This window comes from Zeus faber, assembly GCF_960531495.2.
Source record: "Zeus faber genome assembly, chromosome: 17".
Classification (NCBI taxonomy): Eukaryota; Metazoa; Chordata; class Actinopteri; order Zeiformes; family Zeidae; genus Zeus; species Zeus faber.
In genome coordinates this window covers 13,891,572-13,918,015 of record NC_137204.1, presented here as the reverse complement: position 1 = coordinate 13,918,015, position 26,444 = coordinate 13,891,572, and the positions used below count along the sequence as shown (strand labels likewise).

General features: G+C 44.4%; 1 protein-coding gene across 1 annotated transcript; it reads right to left on the bottom strand.

Moving 5' to 3' along the window:
* Positions 1 to 1,553: 1,553 nt before the first annotated feature.
* loxhd1a (lipoxygenase homology PLAT domains 1a) lies at positions 1,554 to 26,444 on the bottom strand (the record flags this gene model as incomplete). The annotated part of the gene is made up of 42 exons (XM_080017515.1): positions 1,554 to 2,034; positions 2,148 to 2,303; positions 2,468 to 2,606; positions 2,798 to 2,968; positions 3,175 to 3,360; positions 3,770 to 3,947; positions 4,909 to 5,026; positions 5,206 to 5,333; positions 5,525 to 5,710; positions 5,833 to 6,041; positions 6,148 to 6,277; positions 6,352 to 6,561; positions 6,659 to 6,813; positions 6,934 to 7,096; positions 7,405 to 7,521; positions 7,916 to 8,097; positions 8,312 to 8,479; positions 8,907 to 9,056; positions 9,143 to 9,247; positions 10,621 to 10,772; positions 11,085 to 11,218; positions 11,345 to 11,496; positions 11,644 to 11,977; positions 12,090 to 12,250; positions 12,342 to 12,534; positions 12,646 to 12,842; positions 12,938 to 13,014; positions 13,697 to 13,857; positions 13,951 to 14,105; positions 14,205 to 14,340; positions 14,491 to 14,577; positions 14,750 to 14,910; positions 15,545 to 15,680; positions 15,767 to 16,017; positions 16,178 to 16,301; positions 16,445 to 16,593; positions 16,827 to 16,925; positions 18,081 to 18,265; positions 18,970 to 19,050; positions 20,499 to 20,510; positions 20,786 to 20,900; positions 26,153 to 26,444. The coding sequence occupies 42 exons, from the start codon at positions 26,442 to 26,444 to the stop codon at positions 1,554 to 1,556; spliced, it is 6,876 nt and encodes a 2,291-aa protein (XP_079873641.1).

Sequence of the window (26,444 nt, the reverse complement as noted above, 5' to 3'; positions counted from 1 at the left end):
TGTTCCCGCGAATAACTTCTAGACCTCAGCATTAGAAGTGCCTCATTCACAAGCGTCGGGCGATAATCAACGTGGACGACTCTGCGAAAGCCCTCGACGATCTTATCGGTGGTACGGTCGAGGATTAAATGAATTGGCGGGGCATTTAATTGACATTCGATACAGCGTCTGTAAGAGCCCCTGTCCCAAAACAAACAAAAAAAAACAAACAACTTCTCCCCCTCTCTCTCTCTCTCTCTCTCTCCCCCCAAAAAAATTGCTTTTTCGTTATCGCTTTGCAATCCTTTTGTAGAATTCTGACGACAGAGGGGTGTGTTCTGCGGCGGACTTCACGCCGCAGTCCGATGGTCTTCTCTTTCCACTTCCTTCTTCTCCTCCTTCTCCTTCTCCTTCTCCTCCTCCTCCTCTCCCCCTCCGCGATCTCGTCATCCTCCCGCTTCCCTCCACCGCGAACCCGTCGCCGCTCCCCTCCCCGCGCGATCCGTCCGCCCTTTTTCTTCCCACGCTCCTCCGGGAAGGACCGGGGGAGAGGACCGGGGGACTTTAAAGCACAACCTTTCTAAAAATGCATGTTCTTCTCAGGTTTCAATAGAGTCTGGAGGGTATAGAGGTATACGGTGGAAAATATATACAAAGAATATAATGAAGATTAATAATTTTGCTGCTGCTTTGAATCTGAAAAAAAAAAAAAAAAAAAAAAAAAACACAAAAAAAGAAAACGACAATAAAAAATATAAAAAAATACTGAAGGAAAAGATCCCAAAAAGTGCCAGTGAAAGGGCTGCCGCCATTCTTTGTATGAAAACCTGCTGTTTAGCTGAGACCGCGCAATGTTTTTCAAAATAGGATATTTAATCTCAAAGTAGAACTATTTATCATTAATATTTAAGCAATAGCTCATTAATGATGATGAGTATGTTGATGAAGAAATGGATGAGCATATTATGGGTAAATGTTAGATTCACATTTGGTGGAATTTTGTACCTTTATTTATTACTACTTCTAATAATGATTTTAAAAGTTGCATTGCTAAACCCAAACTGTTCCGTTTTGTTTTATATTTTGATTTGATTTCATTGCTTGTATATTATCCTTTTGTATGTGCTCTTTTTTGTAATAAACCAGATAAAATGTGGGGCTTCGTTTTGTAGTTTGATTTTGATTTTTTCTACAAGTAAGGGAGATTTGGTGAAGATCAGTATTGTTCCGTGTTAATGACTAAAAATAATTAAATAAACGGATAAAAATCTCAGAAAAACATCCTAAAATTGTTCCAAAAGCATCAGCTTGTATAGATTGTTACAAAATTGTTGATTTCGCTTTATAAAAACCATAATACAAATCAGAAGAGAACGAAACCATTTAAAAAGGATGGCACATCCGTTTAACCTGATTACAGGAGTCATTGTCACCGTATTTCATGATGGGCTGTAGATCCACTTAATATAGTCAAGAAATTAGGGTTAAAAAAAACAAAAATCCTGTTCCTGAGCTTTGACGGCGCCGTCGACGGCGCGCGAGAACAAACCCATCTCAGAGTATCCGCGGCGCTCTTAATATTTGGGGTGGAGGACCCTGTAGATCTTTCCGTCGGCCCTCTTGACGTCGAGCCACTTCCCGCAGAGGAAGATGGTGGTGACGCCGTTGGCCGTGTTGGTGACCTCCACGCGGTCCAGCAGCCAGCCGGGGCTCAGGCCCGCGTTGTCGTGCTCCACCCGCACCCGCAGCAGCTCGCCCATGTCCAGCATCTCCAGGGTGAAGCGGTCGGTTTGCCCGCGCTCGAACAGGTTGCGGAGCCGCTGCCTGAGCGGCCGGCGCCCCGAGTCCCCGTTGGAGCCGCAGATGGTGACGGAGACGTTGGCGTCGGTGCCCGCGCCCTTCTCGTCGCCCGTGATGACGATGATCTCGTACTTGACGGGCACCAGGCTTCGCGCCTTGCTGGCGAAGCTCTCCATGGCCTTTGTGCACTCGAAGGTCATGAACTCCTCCCTCTTCGGCGAGAGGGGAATGCGAGCGTTGCAGACAAAGATATACCTGGGGGACCAGGGACAGCGAGGGGATGATGATCAACCACATGAATGAAGGATGGATTCATGAACTTTGGCTGTAGCTATTTAAATAATACTGTACTATCCAGGCTCCTCTACCTGTTTCCCAGCTCCTTCTCCGTGACGACCACCTCCTGCACGTGCCAGTACACCTCCACCTTCACCTTCTTGCCGTCCTTGGGGGTGTGGCCCAGGCAGATGCCGGCGATATCGCCGAGATTCTTGGAGGAGAACTCAAACCTGTCCGAGCTTCCCCTAAAAAGAAAGGAAAGCATATGACGGCGCAATCAATGTTTTTTTTTTTTTTGTTTTGTTTTTGTTTTCGTTTTTTTTCGGGAAGAACAAAAACTTGGTCCGTTCGGGCGTTTTCCCAACAACAAAGCATCCAATTGACCGAGCTGGCCTCAAAAACCGCCTACCGCGAGAACCTCTTCTTCTTCGACGAGTTCTCCAGCACAAACTCTTTTGATCTGCTCTTCCTCCCCTCCAGCACGATCCAGGCGTTCTCTTTGGTTTCGGCTTCGGCCGTGTCCGCCGTCACGACACAAATCTCGTATTCTTTGTGAAAGGGGAGGAAACATGCGCATTGAAGTTCCAGCAGCACTACTGTATTTAAGAGCAAGATCGGCCGCTGAGATGATTTGGTATCACGGAGGATTCCGAGACCTCCCCCTCTATATAAATGTGGGAGGTTTTCAAAATAAATAAATAAATAAATAAAAAATAAAAACAGGTTGTAATGGGCTTACTGGTCTTTTCATTCAGGTCTAATATGTCGTTGTTGGCGCACGCCAACTCTCTCATTATCTGCCCATCGTCATCATTCTTGGCGAGCCATCGGTCACAAGGGAAGCGGAAGGTTTTGTCCATGATCTCATCTTTCACATCAATATACTCGAGGTGCCATCCCGGAGTGGGACCTGGAATATTACACGACAAAAAGAAATAAATCAATCAATGTCACAGTGCAATATGATCCCCTTTGAGGCTGCGCGGCTGTATTGCCTGTTTATGTGGATGGTCCAATAGATAAGACCGCAAATAATTCCAGATTTCTAACACACAATTTCATTCACATTATCTCCCCCCGCAAAGTCACATTACGCGGAACAAAGAATGGGCTGACCGGAGTTGTCGTGCCAGACCCGCACTTTGGACAGCTCTCCCAGGCTGAGGATATCCGGAAAGCGGAATGCGTCCGTTTGTTTGCGTTCAAATTTGTTGGACTTGTTGGAGTCTCTGAGTGCCAGCGTCCCCGTGTCTCCATTCTCTCCGAAAATAATGAGCCACACTTTGGCATCGGTGCCTGCCCCTGAGGAGAAGATGAAGAGAGTCAACCACCTAGAAACTGAAATGCTTACTCCCTAGATTAGGCCCAAATAATAAGGAAGAGGACAAAAGAGGAACTAAAAATATAGAGCATGTTTCTTCCATCGAGTTGGCAAAGGAAAAGAAATTGCAAATTTGCAAAAAAAAAAAAAGCTACAGATATGTCCCCCTGTTGTGCTCATCAGCAACTTCTATAGAAAAATGCAGGGAAATTGGCGTTTTCTCCACTGCACTCGGAATACCGAGGGGAATTACGTATACCCGAATACAATGTATTTCTTTCAATGCATTTGTTCCTACAAGGAATTTACCTTGGTGAGTTTGGTGTTATGCAATGAACCGAGTGGCAGACATTATCTAATCCAAAGCCACCGCGCATGGTTTGGACTGACCTCCGATGTCGCTGGTTTTGACGCTGATGATGTAGGTGGTGAGCTCCACCATCTCCTCCTCGTCCACCACGGCCGCCATCTCGCAGATCATGGTCCGTTTGGGCCCCCGGCACCTGGAGAGCCACTCCTCATACGTGAACACCGTCACCTCCTCCGTGGTCAGGTTACGCAGGATCGTCTGATCCCGAATGGCAGCGGCTTTTAGTAAACTTGGTTCAATTTTTCCATTGATTTTCACAGCCGCTTGTATTGCTCACAGTTCATAAAATAATGTAAAATATTATTCATTATCTTTCTGAATTCATAAAAATGTTTATCTACCTTTCTCTACCGCGGTGTCATATATATTCAAAAGTCAAAGTCTTGACTTACACAGGCATAACTGTGTTAGCTCCCCACTCTGCATATTTATTAAGATAGATTGCAATGCAGGCAGAGTCTATTTACATATGAATATCCAGAAAAACAAGCAACAAGAAGCACATCTGGCTCTTTGCAGGGTCATGTCAAGGAGGCGTTCTATGTTCCCTGTCGTCTATAAACAGGGCTCGGTGTTGTCGCCGCTACGCAGCTCTGCAGCTCTGCAGGGATGGCGCCTTTCCCAGAAAATACATTTGCATCAGTAATATGCTCCATTCCATCAATTAAAGGTTTCATGGTTGAATTTCAGATTCTCGTGCCATGTTATCTTTACAGGAATCGAGAATAAAGCACAATATGCAATCAATTACACTGATTACATGGATGGAATCAATGTCAATTATGTTGTAGTTCTTGAAACATTGTATTATCACTTGATAAAATGTAATAGAGTCAAATATAGATAAACAAATTCATATTTTGGTCATGGGTTGGATTTTAAAAGTGATGTAAAAAGTGATTGCTGTAGTCTCTGTGATGTGTTGATATATTCTATGATGGTGGAGATTAAATAATGTTTAAACAACAGTATTTAACGTGTGGCAGAGCAGAACTGAGTATAGTTCTAGTACAGATTACTCAAATGAGTACATTTAATGAGTAAAGTATGAGTAGAATCCCGTAAATATCCTCGAAAGGTACAAAAACACAGGTATGTTCTCAAGCCGAGTTAGCTGTAACGAGTGACTTTTGACCCCTTGACCCCTGACTTTATTGACCTTGTCCAGGAACCAGTCGGGCCGACTGCCAGAGCCGTCAATGCGAAACCTCATCTTCTTCAGCGGAGCGATGTCATCGATCTCCAGACTGAACGTGTCCTCCTGACCTCGCTCAAACCTGGCAACCGCCACGATAGGCACCGATTTAAACCATGGCCGTGACAAAACAACAACATTGTCTTTGGGTTGACTGCGAAATAATAATTTTTTCAAAGTGCTCATACCGTCATTCGTTCGCACACCAACGCCAGAGGCCTCCTAATGTTTACACCCGCACAGTGAATAGATGGAGCCTACCTGTCCTCGTTTTTTGGGAGAAGCATCTCCTCCGTACTTCCGTTGGCCCCAAAAACAGACATGTAGATCTGCGTGTCCGTCCCTGCGTTCTGCACGTCCCCGGTCACCACGGTCACCTCGTAGATGATCTGGTTTCAAGAGATAACCTGTCTTGGTAGTCGCACGCTTACTGCAGTCGCTTCATGCTGCTATTCCAAACTCCCTGAGTCAAGAACGATCTTTATAACACCGTAGATAAACATATTCAGATCTGTCCTCACAAGAGTATACATTTGAAGTGTATTTTGTGGTTCGGTTATGGCTGGTGTGCCACACATACCTTCTGTGATATGGAAATGGCCTCTGCGTCCAACACGTTAAACACTCTAGAGCTCAGCCCGTCCCCGCGATCTTTCGCCAGCCAGCACTTGCATCCAAAAATATATTTGACCCCCTTGGTTGGCACGGCAACAGCCAGCTCATCGACCAGCCAGCAGCTCTCAGGCGTGGCCCCGTCATGGCCGAGCTGCAGGGAGGCGGTGGAACAATCTGTATCTGTGTCTACTTGAGGGCGCCGATTGGGTGTTTGTTTGCATTACGGGCGCGGGGGGGCTCCGCCGGGGAGAGCGGGCGGCCCCCCATCCTCACCTCCACCTTTTTGATCTCCCCCACGTCCGAGCCGCGGAACTCGAAGCACTCCAGGGAGCCCGCGTCGAAGCCCCTCCTCCCCTCCGCCGGGTCCATCCACAGCCTCTCCGTCTGGCTGTGATTCGATCCCATGATGATCACGTACGCCCTGCTGGTGGTGCTAGCGTCCCGCTCCAGTCCCGTCGCCACGGTCACATGATACGGGATGTCTGCACGGGGAGGCCTTTATTATTATTCGATAGCGTCGACATCGGGACAGTGATGCCGGTCTTTGTAACGAGTCAATTCCGATTTGGGTTCCCTGGGTTTCCTCACCGGGAGGCACTTCGACGACATCCTCCTTCTTCTTCTTGGTCTTCTTGTTCATGTTGCTGTCGACGCCTTTGGCGGCCAGGGCCGAGGTCTTCTTTTTACCGTTCGGATCCTCCCTGACCCCCTCGTAGCCCTGCGGGGAACACAGCGTTTACATTTACACACTCAAACTCACACGGACCCTCGCGCTGCCGTCGCCCGCGCCACCTTGACGTAGAAGACCCTGGCGATACGTCGGTCCTCCCTCTTCCTGGAGAGCCACCGTTCGCACAGGAAGAGGAAGACCTCCTCCGTGTCCACGTCCTCCACCTCCACCTGATCCAGGTACCAGTCGGCGCTCATCATGCTGTTATCGTGCCGCATTTTGATCTTGAACACCTGTCCGAGGTCTACGGCTTCCATGCTGAATTTATCCACCTGGAGGAGGGAAAGCGGGAACACACACCGTAAGCCGACAAACGACGATCGACATCAAATCGGCGCAATATGTGACGTCCTCCTCTCCCCGGCTTACGGATCCCCGTTCAAACTTGTTGCCGTTGGTCTCGGACTTGCTGAGCTTCCTCTCTCCGGTGTCCCCGAGGTCGCCGTATATGGTGAGGAAGACGTTGGCGTCGGTGCCGGCGCCGTAAACATCACCCGTCATCACGGACACCCGGTATGTGTGAGCTGGGTGGAAAGAGGGGGAAGGCCGCGTCAGTTTTTCAACGTCACCATCATTTCGGAGGGATTCAGGTCTATGCGTGTGTGTGTGTGTGTGCGTGCGTGTGTGCGCGCATATATACGTACTCTCCAGTGCATCCTCCACCTCAATCTCAGTGACTCTCAGGCTGCCGTCTCGCGCCAGCTTCTCGGTGATGATGTCAGAGGGCACCAGCTCTCGGACCGTTTCCCTGTCGTCCTCCGACTTGGCGAGCCAGCGCTCACAAGGGAAGATGACGGTCTCCGAACCCTGACGAAGACACGTGGGCGGAGTGTGTTTGCGTGTGTGTGTGTGTGTGTGTGTGTGTGTGTGTGTGTGCATGTGTATCATCATAGTCCTAGAGTGTCTTCATATGTTTATGAGAACATCTCCACCTACTGAGCAAAACTAGTCTGACTTCAGATTACTCTAGGAGCCCTAAACTGTCCTAATAGATATATGTTGTCAACATATATATACAGTACAACTTTAATCAAATGTCATTGCAACATCTTTCAGCATATAAACATCTAAAGTGTGTGTGTATGTCTATTACATTTTTTTTTCATAAACATTACCTTTCCCTTCCTGAGGAGGCGTCTGATCTCCACTCTGTCCAGGTGCCATCCTGGGTTGACCCCTCGGTTGTCGTGGCCGATGCGGATCTTCTCGATCACATCGCCAACATCTTCTAGCTGTTGGACATCAGGACTTTATATCAATCATTAATGATCAAAATACTTACCAATGATGGTAAAGGATGCTTCGATTTGAAATGATCTTAGAATCAGGGAATTTTGGTGTTATCAGTGTGAAGCTATTTTATGACAATTTCTTATCCCTTTAACATATGCTGCAGCCACCAAATCCCCAATTTGAATGTCTAAGTCAAACTAAATGGCTTCTGCACATATTACAATTAGTATTTTTAAACATTTACAGTAAGCCGTTGTTCAGTTATTTAATCTTAATACTGTACAATGAAAACCTACCCTGCCTTTTTAAAAGATTATTATATAACAGATGATTCACAACTCTGGTGTCGTTTTTGATTGATACTCTACCTTAAGTACCCCACTCTCACGGTACCTCAACAATAAACATGTCCTCGGCTCCTCTCTCAAAGTACATCCTCCTCTCCCTCTTGTTGACACACAGAGACTTCTGCTGGGTGCAGACTGCATTTCGTCCGTACAGGACAATGAATACATCTGCATCTGTACCCGCTCCAAATACGTCACTCGTGAAGAATTTGATCTCATAAGGCACAACTGGGAAATAAAAAAGCAGATACATGCTTAGATGAAATATCTATTTGCTTTGTCGTACCACATATTGTTAACTCTTGTCTGACCCTCACACTCATACATCTGCTTAATATAATGAATGTACGCAGGTTATTTTGCTTTTTGCTTTTTGCTCTCAGTAATATATTGCATACATTCCCACTGCATAACTTGTAACCCCCGTCACAGCTTCTCTTACACGGTGTGTAAAGCTCGGTCTGAAGCTGATTTGGAAAGAGGTCCCTGATGATTGCGCCGTCGTCCTCCCCCTTGTCCAACCACCGGCCACAGGGAAAGCGCAGCTTTTGGCCAAGAGATGGGGCATCAATCTCCACCCAGTCAAGAAACCAACCAGCTGATCCTCCCCCTATAATGATGAACAAGAGAATGATATATATGTATTTTTTTCACATTTACTGTATACACATATGCATACACACATACATTATATCATAGAAATAAAAATAATCTATTTATATATTATATTTATGTATTCATATTTATTTACAATTTTTTTAAGTTTATTTTTTTGTTTATTTTGTAAAACATATATACACAGTAATATATATATATATATATACATACAGTATATATATATATATATAATATAAATACATATTTATTTATATATTATATTTATCCATATTTTTTACAGTTTTATTATTTTTTGTTCATATTTGTAAAACACATACACAGTAAAATATATATATAAATGTGTATATATATATATATACACACACAATATAATATGCGTGTTTTTCTGTAATTATTTTGTTTAACATCTGTGATAATACAAGTATCGCTGTTGAACTTGCCATAATTGTCATGCCCAATACGTAGCTTTTTGAGAGGTCCAATATCCACAGCCTCCACAGTGAACTCATCTATCATGCCTTGCTCAAATTTATTCCTGTGAGTTTTTGAAGACTTCAGGTTTATTATGCCTGCAGACGCACACACAGCAAAGTGATATAATAATGTGAAATCACATAAAGTGTTATGAATGAATGTATGTCCCATATTCTATTACCTGTGTCGTCCTTGGTTCCGTATAAGATGGTAAAAACGTTGGCATCCGTTCCAGCGTACTTCTTATCCCCAGTTTTAATCCTCATGGTGTATGTTGTGGACATGGCTGCCACAAGAGCAAATCAGAATTGAATAATGGATTTTTATCGTTCCATTAAATTGGAGAAGGAACAAAGTCGGGGGTGGGGCTTCGGGAGGGGCTAGGGGGAGGGGGGCGATTGCACCAGACTCCCAGCAGCCCAAGACACGACCTTTTCATTTTTGCTTAAACGCTTGTGCATTTCTGAAAACAAAACCAATAAAAATGGTGTGATTGTATTGTAGATGTATTTATTTTATTTTGTTTTATGACGTTTAAATGAAACCGCAAGAGTAGCGGTGCGGTGTCCCTGTCTCCCGCAAGCCTGGCGCACAGCAACAAAAGTATAGAACAAAGTTTTAGATGAGGCCTTGTAGAGCTAATATGAGTGAAGATTACCGGATTGCTTATTTCTCGCCTCAGATTTGTTCACAAACAGATTTTGGTGGACTGATAAGGGGAAATCAATGAAAGTTACAGAGTAAATACAACGAAACGCAGAAGCCATGCTTAAACCCTATTGGCTCCCAGAACTAGGGACCTCAGGAGGGTGGCTCCACCCACTTACACAGAGCTTCAGGAACATGATGGATTTAGAGGCATGTTAAAATGGCTCTAATGAATAATCTGAGTGGTATTTTTAGCAAAAACATGTTTTGGGGACCTCAGAGACCTACAGTATATTAACTTGCGTAAAAAGGAACCTAATTGGTCTGTGTAACATATCCAACGCAATTGGTTTCAGCGCTGATATGATGTCACCTTTAAAGCCTTTATACCTTAAATCAATGCACAGATGTATTTATACAGCCTAAGTCACATAGGAATTATGGTCACGGTTGGTAGTAAATTGACAAAAATTTGTTGTGTTGCATGAGTAGTTGTTTTATTTGCACGCTCACAGATAACCTTACAACATGCAGATGTACGAGTGAATCGCCTCCAAATCTATGCTGGGTAATACAATACTGACTTGGTCATCAGCAACTGCCAAAAAAATCTGTACGTCATCATCAATCACTTGTCAACAATGCAGAATTGTTAACTAGTTTAAATTATCTAAATTCAGCGAACAACATGAGCGGATTATTATATATACACAATAGTGGAGCTCAAAAACTGAAAGACATGTATTTCGTTTGCCCACATAATACGCAACTCCAAATGAGCAGCGATGGCTCCCCACTGCTAACATTCCCATCATCGGGGTCAGGGAGCCTGATTAACAGGTAGACTACAGTAGTGCTGCATTTTGTAGTAAATGGAAGTCTAAATAGTTGTGCACAGGACTATATACAGAATATATATATATATATATATATATATATATAGGCACGGTTCTAACTTGCTCCACTACTGAACAACGTATCTACAAGTCAGCCCCATGAAGTACTGCTCACCTTTCTGTTCCAGACCGAGTGTGGCCCCAGAATCTTCCTCATCATCGTCATCACCTTTTTTCATGAAGGCTTCATCTACTGGAACTAGCTCCCTGGCAATTTGTCCGTCATCCTCATCGATGGCCAACCAACGTTTACAAGGGAAGTAGTACCTTAAATAGCATTCGAATGGATTTAAAAAAAACTCTACAATATAAGTTTTTCTAACAAAATGAGACAGACAGACAGACAGACAGACAGATAGATAGATAGATAGATAGATAGATACATACATACATACATACATACATACATACATACATACATACATACATACATACATACATACATACATACATACATACATACATACATACATACATACATACATACATACATACATACATACATACATACATACATACATAAATACGTACATACATACATACATACATAGATGGATAGATAAGCCCCCTCTTACATACGTGGTGTCGTCTTTGTTGTCCACTATCTCCACCCTCTCCAAGAACCAAGCAGCGTTGGCTTGGCCGTTGTCGTGCCGGATCCTTAACTTCTTTAAAACTCCCAGGTCCACCGCTGAGACGTTAAAAACGTCTTCCTGCAAAGAATGGCAAATAAATGTTGGGTTACTTGATACTAAAACAGGAATTTTCCATTCCACGGTTTCAACAAAAAGCCATTGCCACTTCTCCAGGAAAATCTCAGACGCTGCATTCACGCTCACCCGGTTTTTCTCAAATTTGTTCAGGTTGTTAGACTTCCTGAGCCATCGCTCCCCCGTGTCACCGATCTCCCCATAGATATTGATGTAAACATTGGCGTCGGTCCCCGCGCCCCACATGGTCCCCGTAAACACATAAACTTCATATGAGTTCACTGTGGGGTAAGAAGAGAAGAGCTCGACCGGTCATCCAAAAGGTTTTCCGTGATTTACATTTATAGACATTTTCACCATTTTTATCCGCACCAGTGTGAACTTGACCGATTTTGACCAAATCGAGGGGTCACCATGTTTCCGCCTACCCTCTAGATCCTCTATGTCCTCGGGCAGGAGCTCCACCACGATCTCCCCATCCTCCTCGTCCCTGGCCAGCCAGCGGTTACAGGGGAATACAAAAGTCTCCACAACCTCCCGCATCTCCTCGACCAACTCCACCTCCTCCTCCTCTTCCTTCTTCTTCTTCTTTTTGTCCTTCTTCTTGTCTTTCCTGGTGTCTTCTTTTTTTACCTCCACCTGCACCATGGCCATTGTCAGCCGTTTGATTTCCACCGTCTCCAGGAACCAGCCGTCCCCGATCCCCTTGCCGTCGTGGCCGATTCGTATCTTGTAGATCTTGCCGACGTCCAGAGCCTCGATCTGGTTCGGGAATGGAACGATGGTGGTCAGCAGGCTGCTTTGTATTATTAAAGGTTAATAACAAGGAATAAGGCAGACTAAACTTTTTTTTTGTTAGATACGCAAGACAAACCTTGAAGATCTCAGTGGTCCCACGTTCAAAATTGTTGGAGCGACTTTTTAGAACAAGAACCTCCGTTTTTCCCTCTTCTCCATAGATCTGACAGAAGACATTGGCATTGGTTCCACCTGTTCGTACGTTTCCCGTCACCACTGTCACCTCAAAGTTCATCACTGTTGAAGAGGGTGCATCACAGTATTGTGCATCACGATGATAGAGAGATATTATGAGGGACAGATCTATGCGTGTGACCCGGTTATTTACGTTGTTCAATGTCCAAGGTCTCGCTGGGATAGATCTCCACTTCCACTTTTCCGTCCGCCTCGTCCTTGCAGAGCCAGCGGTGGCTCGGGAACATGTACTTCTTCCCGTGAACCGGGACCGAGATCTGCACGCTGTCCAGGAACCACCCGGCACGCAGACCCTCGTTGGTGTGGCCGATCAGGAGGCGATTGATCTACAAACATTGTGGAAACGGTTGTCGAGCCAAAAGTGTGTGAGGCAAAGGAGATCATATGACTTGCAATGGGGTTGCATATCCGTACAAAAAAGAAAAAAATCGTCATACTTGTCCAATGTCAAATGTTTCAACTGTGAAGATATCAGTGCGTCCCGTCTCAAAGTAGTTCCGAAGGTCGTTGTCTGAGACCATCAGCAGGATCTTGTTGGTGTCTCCTTTCTCCCCGTACAGCTTGACAAACACCCTCGAGTCAGAGCTTGCCCCGTTGATGCTGCCCGTCTTCACGGCAATCTGGTAGCTGACGTCTGGTAAAAAAAAAAAATGTCCCGCGCGTTGAACGTTCGATTAGAATCATCCCAAAAGCAAGCTCGAGGATGGATACATTTCACAGGGCACCTACTGAAGAGCCGCAGGCCGTCTCCCGCTGGAACTAACTCACGGACGATTTGGCCGTCGTCTTCATTGCGGTCTAACCACCTGAGGGTCAACACAGAACAAATAGGACATCCCAGGCCAATCTAATAAAATTAGGGAAAAAATATATATTTTATACCCTATGCTATAGTAATGTTTTCCGCCAAATATGTTTTCTGTTTAAGATTAAATGGAATTAGACATGGAACAATTCTGTTTTGACAGACAGACAGGTGGAAAAGGAAGAACTTCTTTCCAGACGTAATTAGGCACTCAGTCTTGTAGTCGAGCGCCAGTGACTGGAGGGGAGAGAGAGACCTGGCTGGCGACTGTGTGTTTAGTCCCAATTTGTAATTGGAAGCTGGTCCATCAGCTGCTTAAACACAGGCCATCAAAGAGGATACGTTAGACCGCTGGAAGACTGGCAGCACAGCGCCTCCGGACCACTTACAATGCTATAACTCTACCGACAGCTTGGTGTTTAGGTGAGGATCAGACCACAGAACAGATACAGATCAATATGTGTGAGGTTCAGACACATTTAAGAACGTACAATATTGTATTTGTAGCCGTCCATCAATATATTTTCATGCCAAATTTGATGTGTATATTTCATGTGTATATTCATGAATTCTGTGGCACCGACATAGTAAATGAGCAGGTGTACCTACTAGACGACTATTTACACATAAGTAATGGCGTACTGGCTCATCTTCCAGTCGTGTTGAATGCAACATTTCCTTGCCTGTAGCAGGGGAATTCAGTGGCGGCAGACTCCGGTTGTCCCTCTTCCCTGACCATCACCTTATCCAGAAACCAGCCGCAGCCTCCGCCCCGGCCATCGTGACCGACGCGAACCCTTCGCACCTGGCCCAAGGACACGGCCTCGATGAGGAACTCATCGTGCTGCAGGGAAGCAGAAACCAAAACTACAGCAAAGACGCCGCAATCGTACTCCACAAAGCAACGATTCGTTCGATTAGTCACTCGGTTCCTTACGTTGCCTTTTTCAAATTTGTTGACGTTGTTTTTGCTCATGAACATGAGCCTCTCCCCTGTGTCACCCAGGTCCCCGATGATGTTCAGAAACACGCTGGCGTCAGTGCCACTGCCGCTGACGTTACCGGTGCAGATGGTGATGCGGTACTTAATCACTGGGATGGATGGAAGCAAGGGACAGTGTTTCACATGAAAAAGGACAACGAACCACCAATGACTCCGATACTGTTGCTCAGTGTATGCATTGATCTTACAGGGAATTGGTGCTGGGATGACTGCTCCAGTGGCTGGTAGTTCTCTGATGATCTCGTTGTCGTCTTCGTTGATGTCCAGCCAACGGCCACATGTAAAAGAATACTTCTCTCTTGTTAAGGCCTTCTGCAGAGTCACCTACGATAGATAACATCACATTAAGCATATTTCATTACCAATAAATAAATAAAACCCCTCTGCCTGGGGGAAGACCACAAAGATCTAAGACGTACGCCCCGGCGTGGAGGAATTATCAAGGTGATAAATTCCGTTGACAAATCAACTTACCCTTGCTAAATGCCACCCAGCAAACGGATTCCTTTTTTCATGCCATATTCGTAGCTTCAACAATTTCCCAATATCTGGAATTTCAATCTTGAATACAAACAAATAAAAGCGTTAAGATAAAAATCAATTAAATATACAATCAATTTAAAAAAACATACATATATAGCTAACAACTCTGTAACATGGATGCAGCTGTTACATGTCCAGGTTTTATCAGGGGTTTTTTTTTTGGGAGGGGGGGGCCTGATCCGTGGCCTACCATGAATTTGTCGAGCTGGCCCTGTTCGAAGCTGTCCGAGTTGTTCTCTAGTCTCATCTCTTCAGACTTTCCCTTCTCCCCATAGATCTGCAGAAACACCTGAGCGTCGGTTCCTGCTCCCTTCACATCCGACGTCCAGATCCACAGGGACCAGGAGTATTCTGCGGTTAAACACAGGGAGATTCACCTGACAGTGACTCATTTGGCTCTGCCTTGGCATGCTTGCCAGATGGTTTGATGTCATTTTGCTTTTCAAGTTGATTTTCTTCATGAGGTGATGTCATTTCCCGTTGGGGACAAGAAAGCTTTGATTGAGTGATTATTATATCACATGGATATTTTTCTCACATTTTGTCTTAATTTTCCCTTAAGTACAACTTTCAAATGGTAATCCATAAGATTGTCTGATTGTCTCAAAATGATGCATTATTCAAATACTTTGTAGATTGCATGACGCATAGAGGGTGTTCTTGCTTTATTTTTTGTTAATGTTCATCCATTTCGCCAGTTTACCGACCACTGACTAGCTACCCTTGTTCATCAAATTCACCGCAACTGAGGCGGACTCCACCACCAACAATAGAAGCAGCATATAGGGGAGCACATGCATAACGCAAAAAGATTAAATGGTTGTTTCTTTAGAAATTCCATTTGAAAAAGTATCAAATATGTGATTTTTAAAAATAGCATAATCTTACGGATTGCCACTTTAATGTTATTTTTTCGATATACTTGTATTATTCAGCGAGGCCCATTTTTGTAATGTTCTGCGAAATAGAAGATCTAGCAACCCACTTTTATGTTTCTTTTGTCTGAGCGACACCATCTCGTAGAGCTCCCTCTCAATCAGCCCATCGGCCTCGTCCTCATCCAACCACTTCCCACATGGAAACGTCTGCTCAATGCCCGTGAAGGGGCAATAGATTGTCACCTTGAGGAGAAAAGCATCAATTAACACAAATGATGACGACTCCAGTACCATACCCCCTAACGTGTATAAATGGCATTGGCGGTTACCTTTTCACAGTACCACCCGGCGCCCACCGCCCCGTTGTCGTGGCCGATGGTGACCCTGCTGAGCGGGCTGATCAGATCACAGATCTCCACATTGAAGATGTCAATGAGCCCACGCTCAAAGGCGCCGCCCTCCAAGAAGATCTTTCCGCTGTTTTTTAACCCCTTGCTGCCGTGCATTACCATATGAATCTTTGAATTGGTTCCGGCCCCCCGTACATCCCCCGTCCTCACTTGGACGTTATACACAATCCCTAAGGAGGAAAAAAAAAAGTCATTCACTTAAGTGAACCGAGACATAATAAAATATATACCTCCCCTGTAGGTATGAATTAAAGAAATTCATCAGGGATGAATTTTAATATCTGTCTGCATTTATAGCTTGCTGGGGGAGTGCAGCCTGCTGGTTCTAACCCATTGGCTGCATGGATCCCACCAGCACATCCCTCTGGATTTTGCCGTCATCCTCATCCATTGCAAACCAGCGAACGACAGGGAACTCATACACCTCCTTATTCCCCATGTCGTCAATTACCACCTGGAAAGAGACATCCTGATAAAAGGTTCTATTCTTCTGGGTTTTTGTCTTTGTGTATGACTGTGGGGGTGTTTTTCGGGGAGGGGGGGGGGGGGTATCTGTCATGTCACATTTGTGTGTGTGTGTGTGTGTGTGAAGTTTACCTTATCCAGGAACCATCCGGCTGACGAACCTCTGTTGTTATGGCCAATGGTGATTTTCTTCAAGCGTCCTAAGTTTGGAGCTTCTATCGTAAACTTGTCTTCTGTTCCACGTTCAAAGTTGTCTTTGTCGCTGTCCAACCGTCTCTCTCCTTTGTGGGTTTGCAATAGAAGAAGACGTTATCTCGGGTCAGTGTATAAAATTACATGCGCATATACAAGCGCATTGTGTTGCCGTGGTATGAAATGCGCTTTATAAATAAAGTGTGACTTGACTTGACTTGACATGCATTTGGAGCACGCAGGCTGTACATGTAGTTGCTACAGTCACTGGTTGAAAGTTATGGCTAAAAGTGAAGATGTAGGAGGTAAAACACGGTGTCACCTGTGTCGCCGTTCTCCCCAAAGATATTCAGAAAAACATCAGCGTCAGTTCCACTGCCCTTCATGTCAGCGGTGAAAACACTCACTATGTATTTATTCACTGAAAAAAACATAGAATGAGGACATAACAAAAATAAGAATATCATTATTTAACAAGGACAGCATATTAATAAAATAGTTTCAGAGGAATTTGTGTGTGTGTGTGTGTGTGTGTGTGTGTGTGTGTGTGTGTGTGTGTGTGTGTGTGTGTGTGTGTGTGTGTGTGTGTGTGTGTGTGTACATATATTTGTCAATGCCTATGTATGCCCATGTGCCCGTGTGTGTGTGTCAGGAAGGATGTTTGTACGTATATTTGAGTGTGCCTCTATGCCCATTTGTGTGTGTGTGTGTGTGTGTGTGTGTGTGTGTCTGTGTGTGTGTGTGTGTGTGTACGCACTCGCACGTAAGAAAGGATGTCTGTACATATGTTTGTGTATTGTTGTGTGTGCCCATTTGACCCTATGTGTGTGTGTGTGTCTATGTGTGTGTGTGTGTGTGTGTGTGCGTATGTGTGTGTGTGCGTGCGTGTGTGTGTGTGTACACGCTCGCACGTAAGAAAGGATGTCAATGCCGTGTGCCTGTGTGTGTGTGTGTGTCAGGAAGGATGTTTGTACGTGTATTTGAGTGTGCCTCTATGCCCATTTGTGTGTGTGTGTGTGTGTGTGTGTGTGTGTGTGTGTGTGTGTGTGTGTGTACACGCGCGCACGTAAGAAACGATGTCTGTGCATATGTTTGTGTATGGTTGTGTGTGCCCGTCAGCCCCTATGTGTGTCTGTGTATTTGTGTGTGTGTGTGTGTGTGCATGTATATGCAAATGTGACTGTATGTGTGTGTGTGTGTGTGTGTGTGTGTGTGTGTGTGTGTGTGTGTGTGTGTGTGTGTGTGTAAGAATATACAGTATTTGTGTGTGCCTGTGTATGCCCATGTGTGCGGTTGTGTCCTTGTGTGCATGTATCAGCCTGATTGACTCTGAGACACTGAGACGTCCAACCACACGGTGACAAGAACACCAGCGGGCCTCCAAGAGGATTACACCGCCATGGAACCGAGCTGAAACATTTAGCAGGAGGCGCTGGCGTTACGCAACGCCGTAACACGGCGTTGCTGTCCGGGGCTGGCACGCGCCGCCAACGTGCTTTGGAAAAACAAGACATGGGTCGTGACATGGGTCGTGGGTCGAGTATCGTTCGGGAGCGTGATCGGATCGTTGACTAACGTTTTAAGGCGTCCAAAGGGTTGAGGCTGCCCAGCAGGTCCCGCACGAACAGGTGGTCGCTCTCCTCGCGGCTCATCCAGTTGTTGCAGGCGAAGTGGAAGCGCAAGTGGGGTCGGTTCATGTCCGTCACCACCACCCTGTCCAGGAACCAACTGGCGTTCATCCCTGTGTTGTCGTGCTCGATCCTGGGGGTTAAAAACGCCACAGTCCATACGCCCGAAGCTTTGTGCGATGCATGCGTTTACTCAATAAATTCAATACTAGCTAACATTATTGTGAGAAAGAAAGGAGGGACTCTTTTGATTTAAGGACGTACTGTGTACTGTTTATTTTTTGCTCCCACAGTGATCTGTGAGTGAAAATTAAAAACAGAGTGATCTACGATGTTGCGTCTACTGTAATCCTCTGCCGCCGCCTGGTTCGGGATGTTGAACAGACTTTTCCGGCAGCATCAGTGAGGCGCTGATGCCCCACAGCAGATGGGGCTTTAACCTCCTTAATTGATTAAATCTCTCAATGGCTAACATGACGTGAAGAATGAGTTGAAAAGTCTGGCGTCCGCTGTTGTCAGGCGACATTGTGCGAAGAAAACAACTGCTTGCCGTTTAATTTATTTCACCAGACGTCAGCTATCAAACTGCCCTGGGGGGGCAGGGGGTATCAATGAGGCTCCAACTCCAGGGTGTTGGTCAAGCTGTATGTCAATGAACCTTTGAGCCGTTGAGTCGTCATCGGATTCACTCTGCAGCAGCTTTGTCAACGACATGGAGGTGGCCGGCAACTCCATAGAATAATTTCTAAGGGGTCTTTATACTAAAAAAGGTTAAAGCATAATTCATTTTAGTTTGAATTGGCTCATCTGAACTTTCTGGCTTCACTCTGGCGGTACCTCAGCTTTTTCAAGGGTCCCACGTTGTGTGTTTTGATACGGAAAATGTCCGTCTTATTCTTCTCAAAGGCCGTTCGACTTCTGCAATTTTGTTGAGAGAAAATGTACAAATTAGAAAGAAATCATAGATATAAGGTGCTTGTGTATGTCACAAAAAACTCATGAATAATATTCTGCATCCAAGCTGCTGTAACACAACTAAGGAAGAGGGAATTACATGTCTCCATCTGATTTGGCTTTAGCTTTTGGCAGAGGTATAATTGGACAGCAGTGTATTTTGATAATGCCCTCCTTCTCCTCCTATTCCCCCTCCCCTCACCGTGATGAGCCGGGTCTGAATGGAGAGCAGACCTCCTCTGCTTACATTCGTGAATCAGACACCGGCCCATCAACAATAATAGAGAATAGCAGCCTTTGTCTCCGACCCATATCTACTTCGGTGCTCCCCTGCCTGTGGTCATGGATAATATTCAAAGCCCGCACAATGGCGAGGCACAAGACATAATTAAGAGCCAAGGTGCAGAAATGAAAAATTGGCCAGCGCTCTTCAATGAGCACATATTGCCCTCATTCACAGAGTTTCATACGGAGGATACGGAGGTCGAAGTAGAAAACCAACCCCCAATGCAAACTTTGAAATTCTTGCAATTTGAATAGTTCGTAATTACACTCGAATTTCAAATAATTGCATTTCAGATCTGCTTGCTTCATCGATCGTGGCAAATGTGCTTGGAGCCATATCAACGATAACTTACTTGTATTATGTTAAAAAGCATTTTTTAGTAAAGATTACACAACACAGGCATTACCTTTATAGTATATAGTGGAGTAAGGTGAAACTCCTGTTTTCACAAATGCAATTTTTATACAGTTTGTACTGTTAACACTCATGTTAAACATGAAATGTAGAAATGTAATCTATGTGATGCATTTCATAGACTTTCAAATGTAATAATTAGACCCTGTGTACACTGAATACACATAATGATAATGTATTCGGATGCGGTTATTGAGACCTCCAAGGAAAGAGTCTAGCATGACGATAACTTGGAATCCATCTCGCATGTAACTCAATCTGCCAATCAAAGAAATAAAAGCGGAGAGCCAGGTATGAGCAAGTATCTCTCTCCTGCTACGTAACGCCCCTCTGATAAGATCTCCCCGGGGCCATTTGATAATCAAATGAAAGGACATCGTGGTCTTCTTTCATTTGCCTCTGAATGGAAAAGAAGACCAGCCATGTCACTCAGTTCCTCCTTACTCCAGATATTGGTTGTCCAAGTGATGCTACTGTATGGAGGAGAGATTCCTGCGCCTCATTGATAAGATATGGGGTCTCTATATGCAATATTATCTTATACAGACAAACGACAAATAGATTCGTTTATTTTTACTTTATGAGTTAACTTGGCCATTCTTTTTTTTTTTCCTTGAGCCGGAATACTCTCTCATACAGTGCCATTTGCAAAATACATCCCAACACAAGGACAGAGTCATAACCATGGTTCAGCAGATAGATAAGAAAATACCTCTTTTCTGTGCTGAAGGAACAGAAAGGAATAAAAAGGATTAACAATTAATAATTAACATGGAGACACTACATTCATTGTGTACCCATAGTTCTTTTTAAACATACACTATACATATACTAGCAAATATTTATGTAACATGTTACTGCATCTTTGGTTACTTCAGTATAATACATATTGATAGGCATGCCTAATTATGATTAATGGTAGTTATAAATGCCACAGTTTAATTCTTTAATCGTTCAATCATTAATCTTTAAATAGGTTACATTTAGTTAGAAACTTACTTGCTGGCCAGGTGCACCTTGGGAGTAACACCAAAGTCTCCAAACAGTGTAACAAACACATTGGCATCTGTACCTGCTCCTTTGACATCCCCAGTCACAGTGACCACCTCATAGACTGGGACAGGAAACAAAATAAAAATCAAATAATCAATACTGTTATGCTCACTGATGCAGAAGAGATGCTAACCCACCAGCACGACACCAAAGCAGAGGGCCAGTAGCCAGTAGCAGAGCTGGGCAAGGTGTTATGGGCATATTCTACTCATAAAAGTTGTCCCGGACCATGAGGTAGGATTCCGTGAAACCATGCAAGCAGCGCGGTTTACATCTCCTGGTTCATCCTCTCCATCTGGCCATTGGAATGGGGATGGAAACATAAAGAGAGGCTGAGTGTGGCCCCAACTGACTGCCTGACTGCAAAACTCAGCCCAGCAACAAGAAATGAATTGAGGCCCCCAATCAGAGACGATGTCTCGAAGGGTGGCCGTGCACTCTACACACTTGAGTTAACATGACTTTGACCGTGTCTCTGGCTGTGGGCAACTTAGGCAGTGGAAAAAAATGAGCAGCCTGGGAGAATCTACCACCGGCCAGTTGATGATCGCCTAAACCTTGGCTGGGTCCATTTGCATGTTCTCCTCAGCAATCACAAAGCCCAAGAGGACACCTTAGACACATGGAATTCACACTTCTTAGCTTGGATCAACAGCTTGTTCTCCAGAAGCCTCTGCAGAAGCCTCTACATGAATCAAGTCTCTGAGAACATTATTCACCATGGTCTCGAAGACTGCAGGAGCGTTGGTGAGACCAAAGGGCATGACCAGGTACTCATAATGTCCCTTGGGGTGTTGAAGGCCAAGTTCTATTCTTCTCCCTACTTGATGCGGACCAGATGATAAGCGTTCTGGAGATCCAGCTTAGTGAACATGTCTGCCCCCTGCAGGGGTTTGAAAGCAGGAATAATGAGTGGAAGGGGGCTACCGGTTCTTCACCGTTATATTGTTCAGACCACGGTACTCAATGCAAGGTAGCAGTGACCTGTCCTTCTTCCCACAAAGAAGAAGCCCGCTCTGGCTGGAGATTAAGAGGGACTTGACCAATGAGGTGGAAGTGAGGTGGGCCAAGCCTTGTTGAACCCCTCCTTCAGCGACAGATACTCAGGAGGTACCCCAGAGACATTAGGGAATTCGGCGGGAGGAGGAGAACTAGGGACAAAAGACAGAGCAGATCTGAGGCATACTGAATTGCAATATGAACACCATTGTAGAATGGGACCCGTACCTCAGTCAATCTGTGGATTATGTGTCAGGAGCCAAGGGAAACCCAAGATCACTGGTTGTTGAGGAGAATGTATCAGGCAGAATGTAAAATTTTCATGATGGTTACTTGATATGCCAAGATGTACAGGCACAGTATGATGAGTGACATTGCAGAGAAGGTGACCATCAAGAGCTCTGGTATCAGTGGGTTTTGACAGAGGCTCCTGGGGAATGCCCAGTTGCTCTGTCAGGAGAGAGTCCAAAAAATGAGCATCAGTTCCAGAGTCAATGAGAAGCGACACCATGTGAGACAGCTCGGTCAGTCCCAGCTGAGCAAGTAGCAGAGGACAAGAGGGTCTTTTGGAGTGGATTGACGGCTCACCAGCGCCCTTTTATTGACTGATGAGCCCTTTCTTTTACTGGACAATTGGACATGTAATGATCCCCGTGGTCGGGAACCCTCCGGAGACGTCGGAGGGCAGGAGCAGATGTCCAACTGCTTCTCCCACTCAGCGGTACCCCAGTTCCAAGCCCATCCCATTTGCTTGGTGACCTTAAAGACACTTGTGACCTCTCTGTGTAATACGTGAGGGTTTGTAGTTCAAAAGGACCGGCAGGTACCTGAAACTATGGAGTTCAGGAGCAGAGGGGTGAGGTTCTGAACTGACGGCATGAACAGGGAAACTTGTATATGATGCAGCAGCTGTTGTTTGACTGACCAGAGTGAGCCGCTGCATCCAGTCAAAGAGAGCCTCCAAATGTTCGTCAGGCCGTGCGAAGGATTCCTTCCTTCCACCATCTCTCATCTGAGAGTCTCTGAGTCGGCTGGGTTAATTTCTGGCCAGATTGTACTGTTACGCTCACTCAGAGCAGATGTGAACCCACAAGCACGACACAAGGTTTATTCCAGAAAACAGGCAGGGGTCAAAACCAGGAGATCAGTCAGAGAAGGCAGACTTATCTGGTAGGGAATAGGCAAACATATCAGGTCCAGGGAAACAGGCAGAGAATCCAGAGTCCAGGGAATATACTGAGGGATTAACGAGGGAATGAACTGCAAACAAAACCAGGTGAATGGAAAGGAGTGACTGCCAGGCAAAAGGGAGTGGGGGGATCTGAGATGACATGGGAGTTAGTGACATGGCTTGAGGAAACAGATGAAAGTAAACCAAGAAAACAACTGAGTGAACTGAATGAGATAAGTATTAATATTGGAAGATCGGGAAGAATTCATGACAAATATTGGAAAAGGGAGAATGGAAAAATATGTTGAATCTTGCAATGTAGAGTAAAAAACTAACTTCTAATTGTTGTCATGATGATGATAGCAATATTTGTCATCATAAAAAACTCAAAGAACCTGAATTCATTTCGATGTTGCTTTAAGCCTTTGATTAAATTGTTTTCAATGTTTCTACATTCTACATATATGTTTTATATTTTCTGCTATGCTGCTCTATATAAGAGTAAGATCCATCATATCCTAAATCCATTTCATTGGATTCATTTCATTAACATCTTAATGTTAATCCATACATAGAGACTCTATGATTTCCCAAAATACTAGCAAACTAACATAATTAAATTGGCATTCAATGAATTTCACAATCATTTAATGACCATTTTAATGAGCTTCACAAACCAGTTACAGTAGGCATAATTAAGAGTATAAGTAATAATCCAGCCCTCTCTAGAACTGTACTCCTGTGAATTGCTAAACATCCTTATTTTTTTACCCTCTTCTTTCACCTATTGTTTCAAGAACACAAAGAACCATCTATGGTGAGCATGAGTTGACACAGGCTTCATGCAAGAAGGACATCCTCAAAGTTGTTGGTAGCATGCAATAATGTAAAAGACAATGTAATTTGGCAATGTAATGTGGCTGAGTTATTGTCGTTATCTTTATTCTAATAATAATAATAATAATAATAATTATTATTATTATTATTATTATTATTTAATATAATAATAATAATAATAATAATAATAATAATAATAATAATAATAATAATAATAATAATAATAATAATTAATGACAAATTATTTTTATAATAATAATAATCATATTAATAATTATAATAATAATTAACCAATGTTATATAGAGTCCTGCTTCACAGTGTCTCTGTGGAAGGAAATCACTCCGTGTGAAAGTTCTGAACAACACGGATCCATTCAACGGGCTGAACACTGCATGTTCCTCAGAACTTTTTTCACTTTTGGGACTAAAATAAAATAGACACGTTTGGTTTAGTTGCTCTGGAGCTCCAAGCGAACTCCATGTGTGAGGACACACACACAGTATATAATCTTTGACTGTATTTGACTCCTACGGTTTGTGTGGACTAACGTCTGGACCAATCAGCGTGCACTTAGGTCACTGGATGTTGCTCTTCTGGCGATCAGTTTAAATATCCCCCGAGAGCAGTGTTTTAAGAATTACGATTGTTCGTGGATGACGCAGTGCAGACACAAAAGAAAAGGTCAGTTCCTCCGAGGTTTCTTAGAACTTCCTGTGGTGCGAAAACTTCTTTGAGCGATTATAGTTGTCGGGGTTTTGTAAAACGCAGCACGAGCAGCCCCGGCTGGAGAAGAGGTGTGGAAGCAGAGCTTTGCTTTGGCTAAAGTAAAGTGTAATCTAGATAACATAGGACGGACGGTGTTAATGCTTTATAGCTTAACATTAATACAAATAAATGTATATGATGATAGATGGATGCTCCTTTTCTGCAGCACCATTTTGGTCACAACGCACTGGACAGTTCTGTAGAAGAGAGTAGATTGAGGCAGGAGGTGGAGGAAAAGTATTTCCCTCTATGAAGAGACGAAGAGATGGCAATAATACACAAAGGGAGTCGACACAAGGAAAACAGCCGATAAAGAGGCCTTTCAGACAAACACCAGCTCAACACAGGAGCGGAGACCTAATTAACAATGAGACAGGCAACAAAAGAAAAAAAAAAAACAGCGTAAAGAGGATGAAATGAGATTGTCAGTGTCCTGGTGCGACCCCAGCTCAAATCCTCCCCCGAGCGACATGGAGAGTTCTGGATCGCTGCATCCAGGAGCCGAAGAGGCCAAAGCACAAACGGCTCACTGGCCACAGAGAAACTGAGACCTCGGACTCTAATACCCGACTTCTTAACGCCCAGCGGCGCTAAACCGGTCTGCAGGGAGGAATTCTCTATGAACTCGCAGATAGGTGATAATCATGTGTACACGTCATTTTTATCGCTTTTTAAAATAGTATATGATGGAGATATCAACATGTGGGAATGACGGAACTGATGGGCACACAGTGATGTCACAAGATGACCAAACCACATATTATAATTCTAAAACGTGTTATTAATTATTAATGTAATACCGACATCATGATCCCAGATCACATGGAATGGAAATTCCCCAATAAATAAATAAAAGATAAATAAATTATATTTTCCAAATTGAGATAGACGGACGGACGGACAGACCGACAGACAGACAGACAGACAGACAGACAGACAGACTGATAGATTGATAGATAGATAGATACATACATAAATACAAACATAGATACATACATACAGTACATACACACATACATACATACATACATACATACATACATACATACATACATACATACATACATACATACATACATACATACATACATACATACATACATACATACATGCATACATACATATTACTAGTAGTCACATTACCACATTGTAGCTGAATAACATTATTCATTGTCGTATACTCTTCTACCTTATTCCAGTCTAGTCTCGTCGACCCTGGTCACATAGTCTGGTCCAACATCTAGTCTAGTCTAGTGTCGAGCCCATCGTCTAGCCTGGTGTCTGGTGTAATATGGTCGGCTCCATGGCGCCTGGCTGGCTGCCCTTCCCCTGGTGGCCCTGGGATCTCACCCAGCACCCTTCTGCCTCTCATTCTCTGTGATTCTCCATCCATGTGGAACAGAACTGAGCGGAGGGATTACCCCCGGCCTGCATTTCAGATTTCAGGGTCCAGATTGGTGCCCAGAACAGCTGGGCAGGTGTATCAGAGTCGAGTCTCAACACATACAAGAACTCTCCTCACTCCATGGCGGTGTCTTACCTTTCTTCTTGTGGTACTCGTCCTCGTACCCGTCCGAGGAGTCCGTGTGGTAGTTCAGCAGCTCGTTCTGGTAGATCACCGCGTAGTCCACCTGTTTGGCTTTGGATTTCTTTCCCTTTTTCTTTTTGTCGTCGTCGCTGTCCGCCGACCCCTTCTTTGGCTTCTTCTGCCTCTTCTTCTTCTTGGGGTCGTCCTCTTCCTCCTGTTCCCCCGCGTGGGGCTCCCCGTCGTCCCCCTGGGACTTCCTCTTCTTCTTCCCGCCGTCTTTGGACTTCTTATCCTTCGAGCCCAT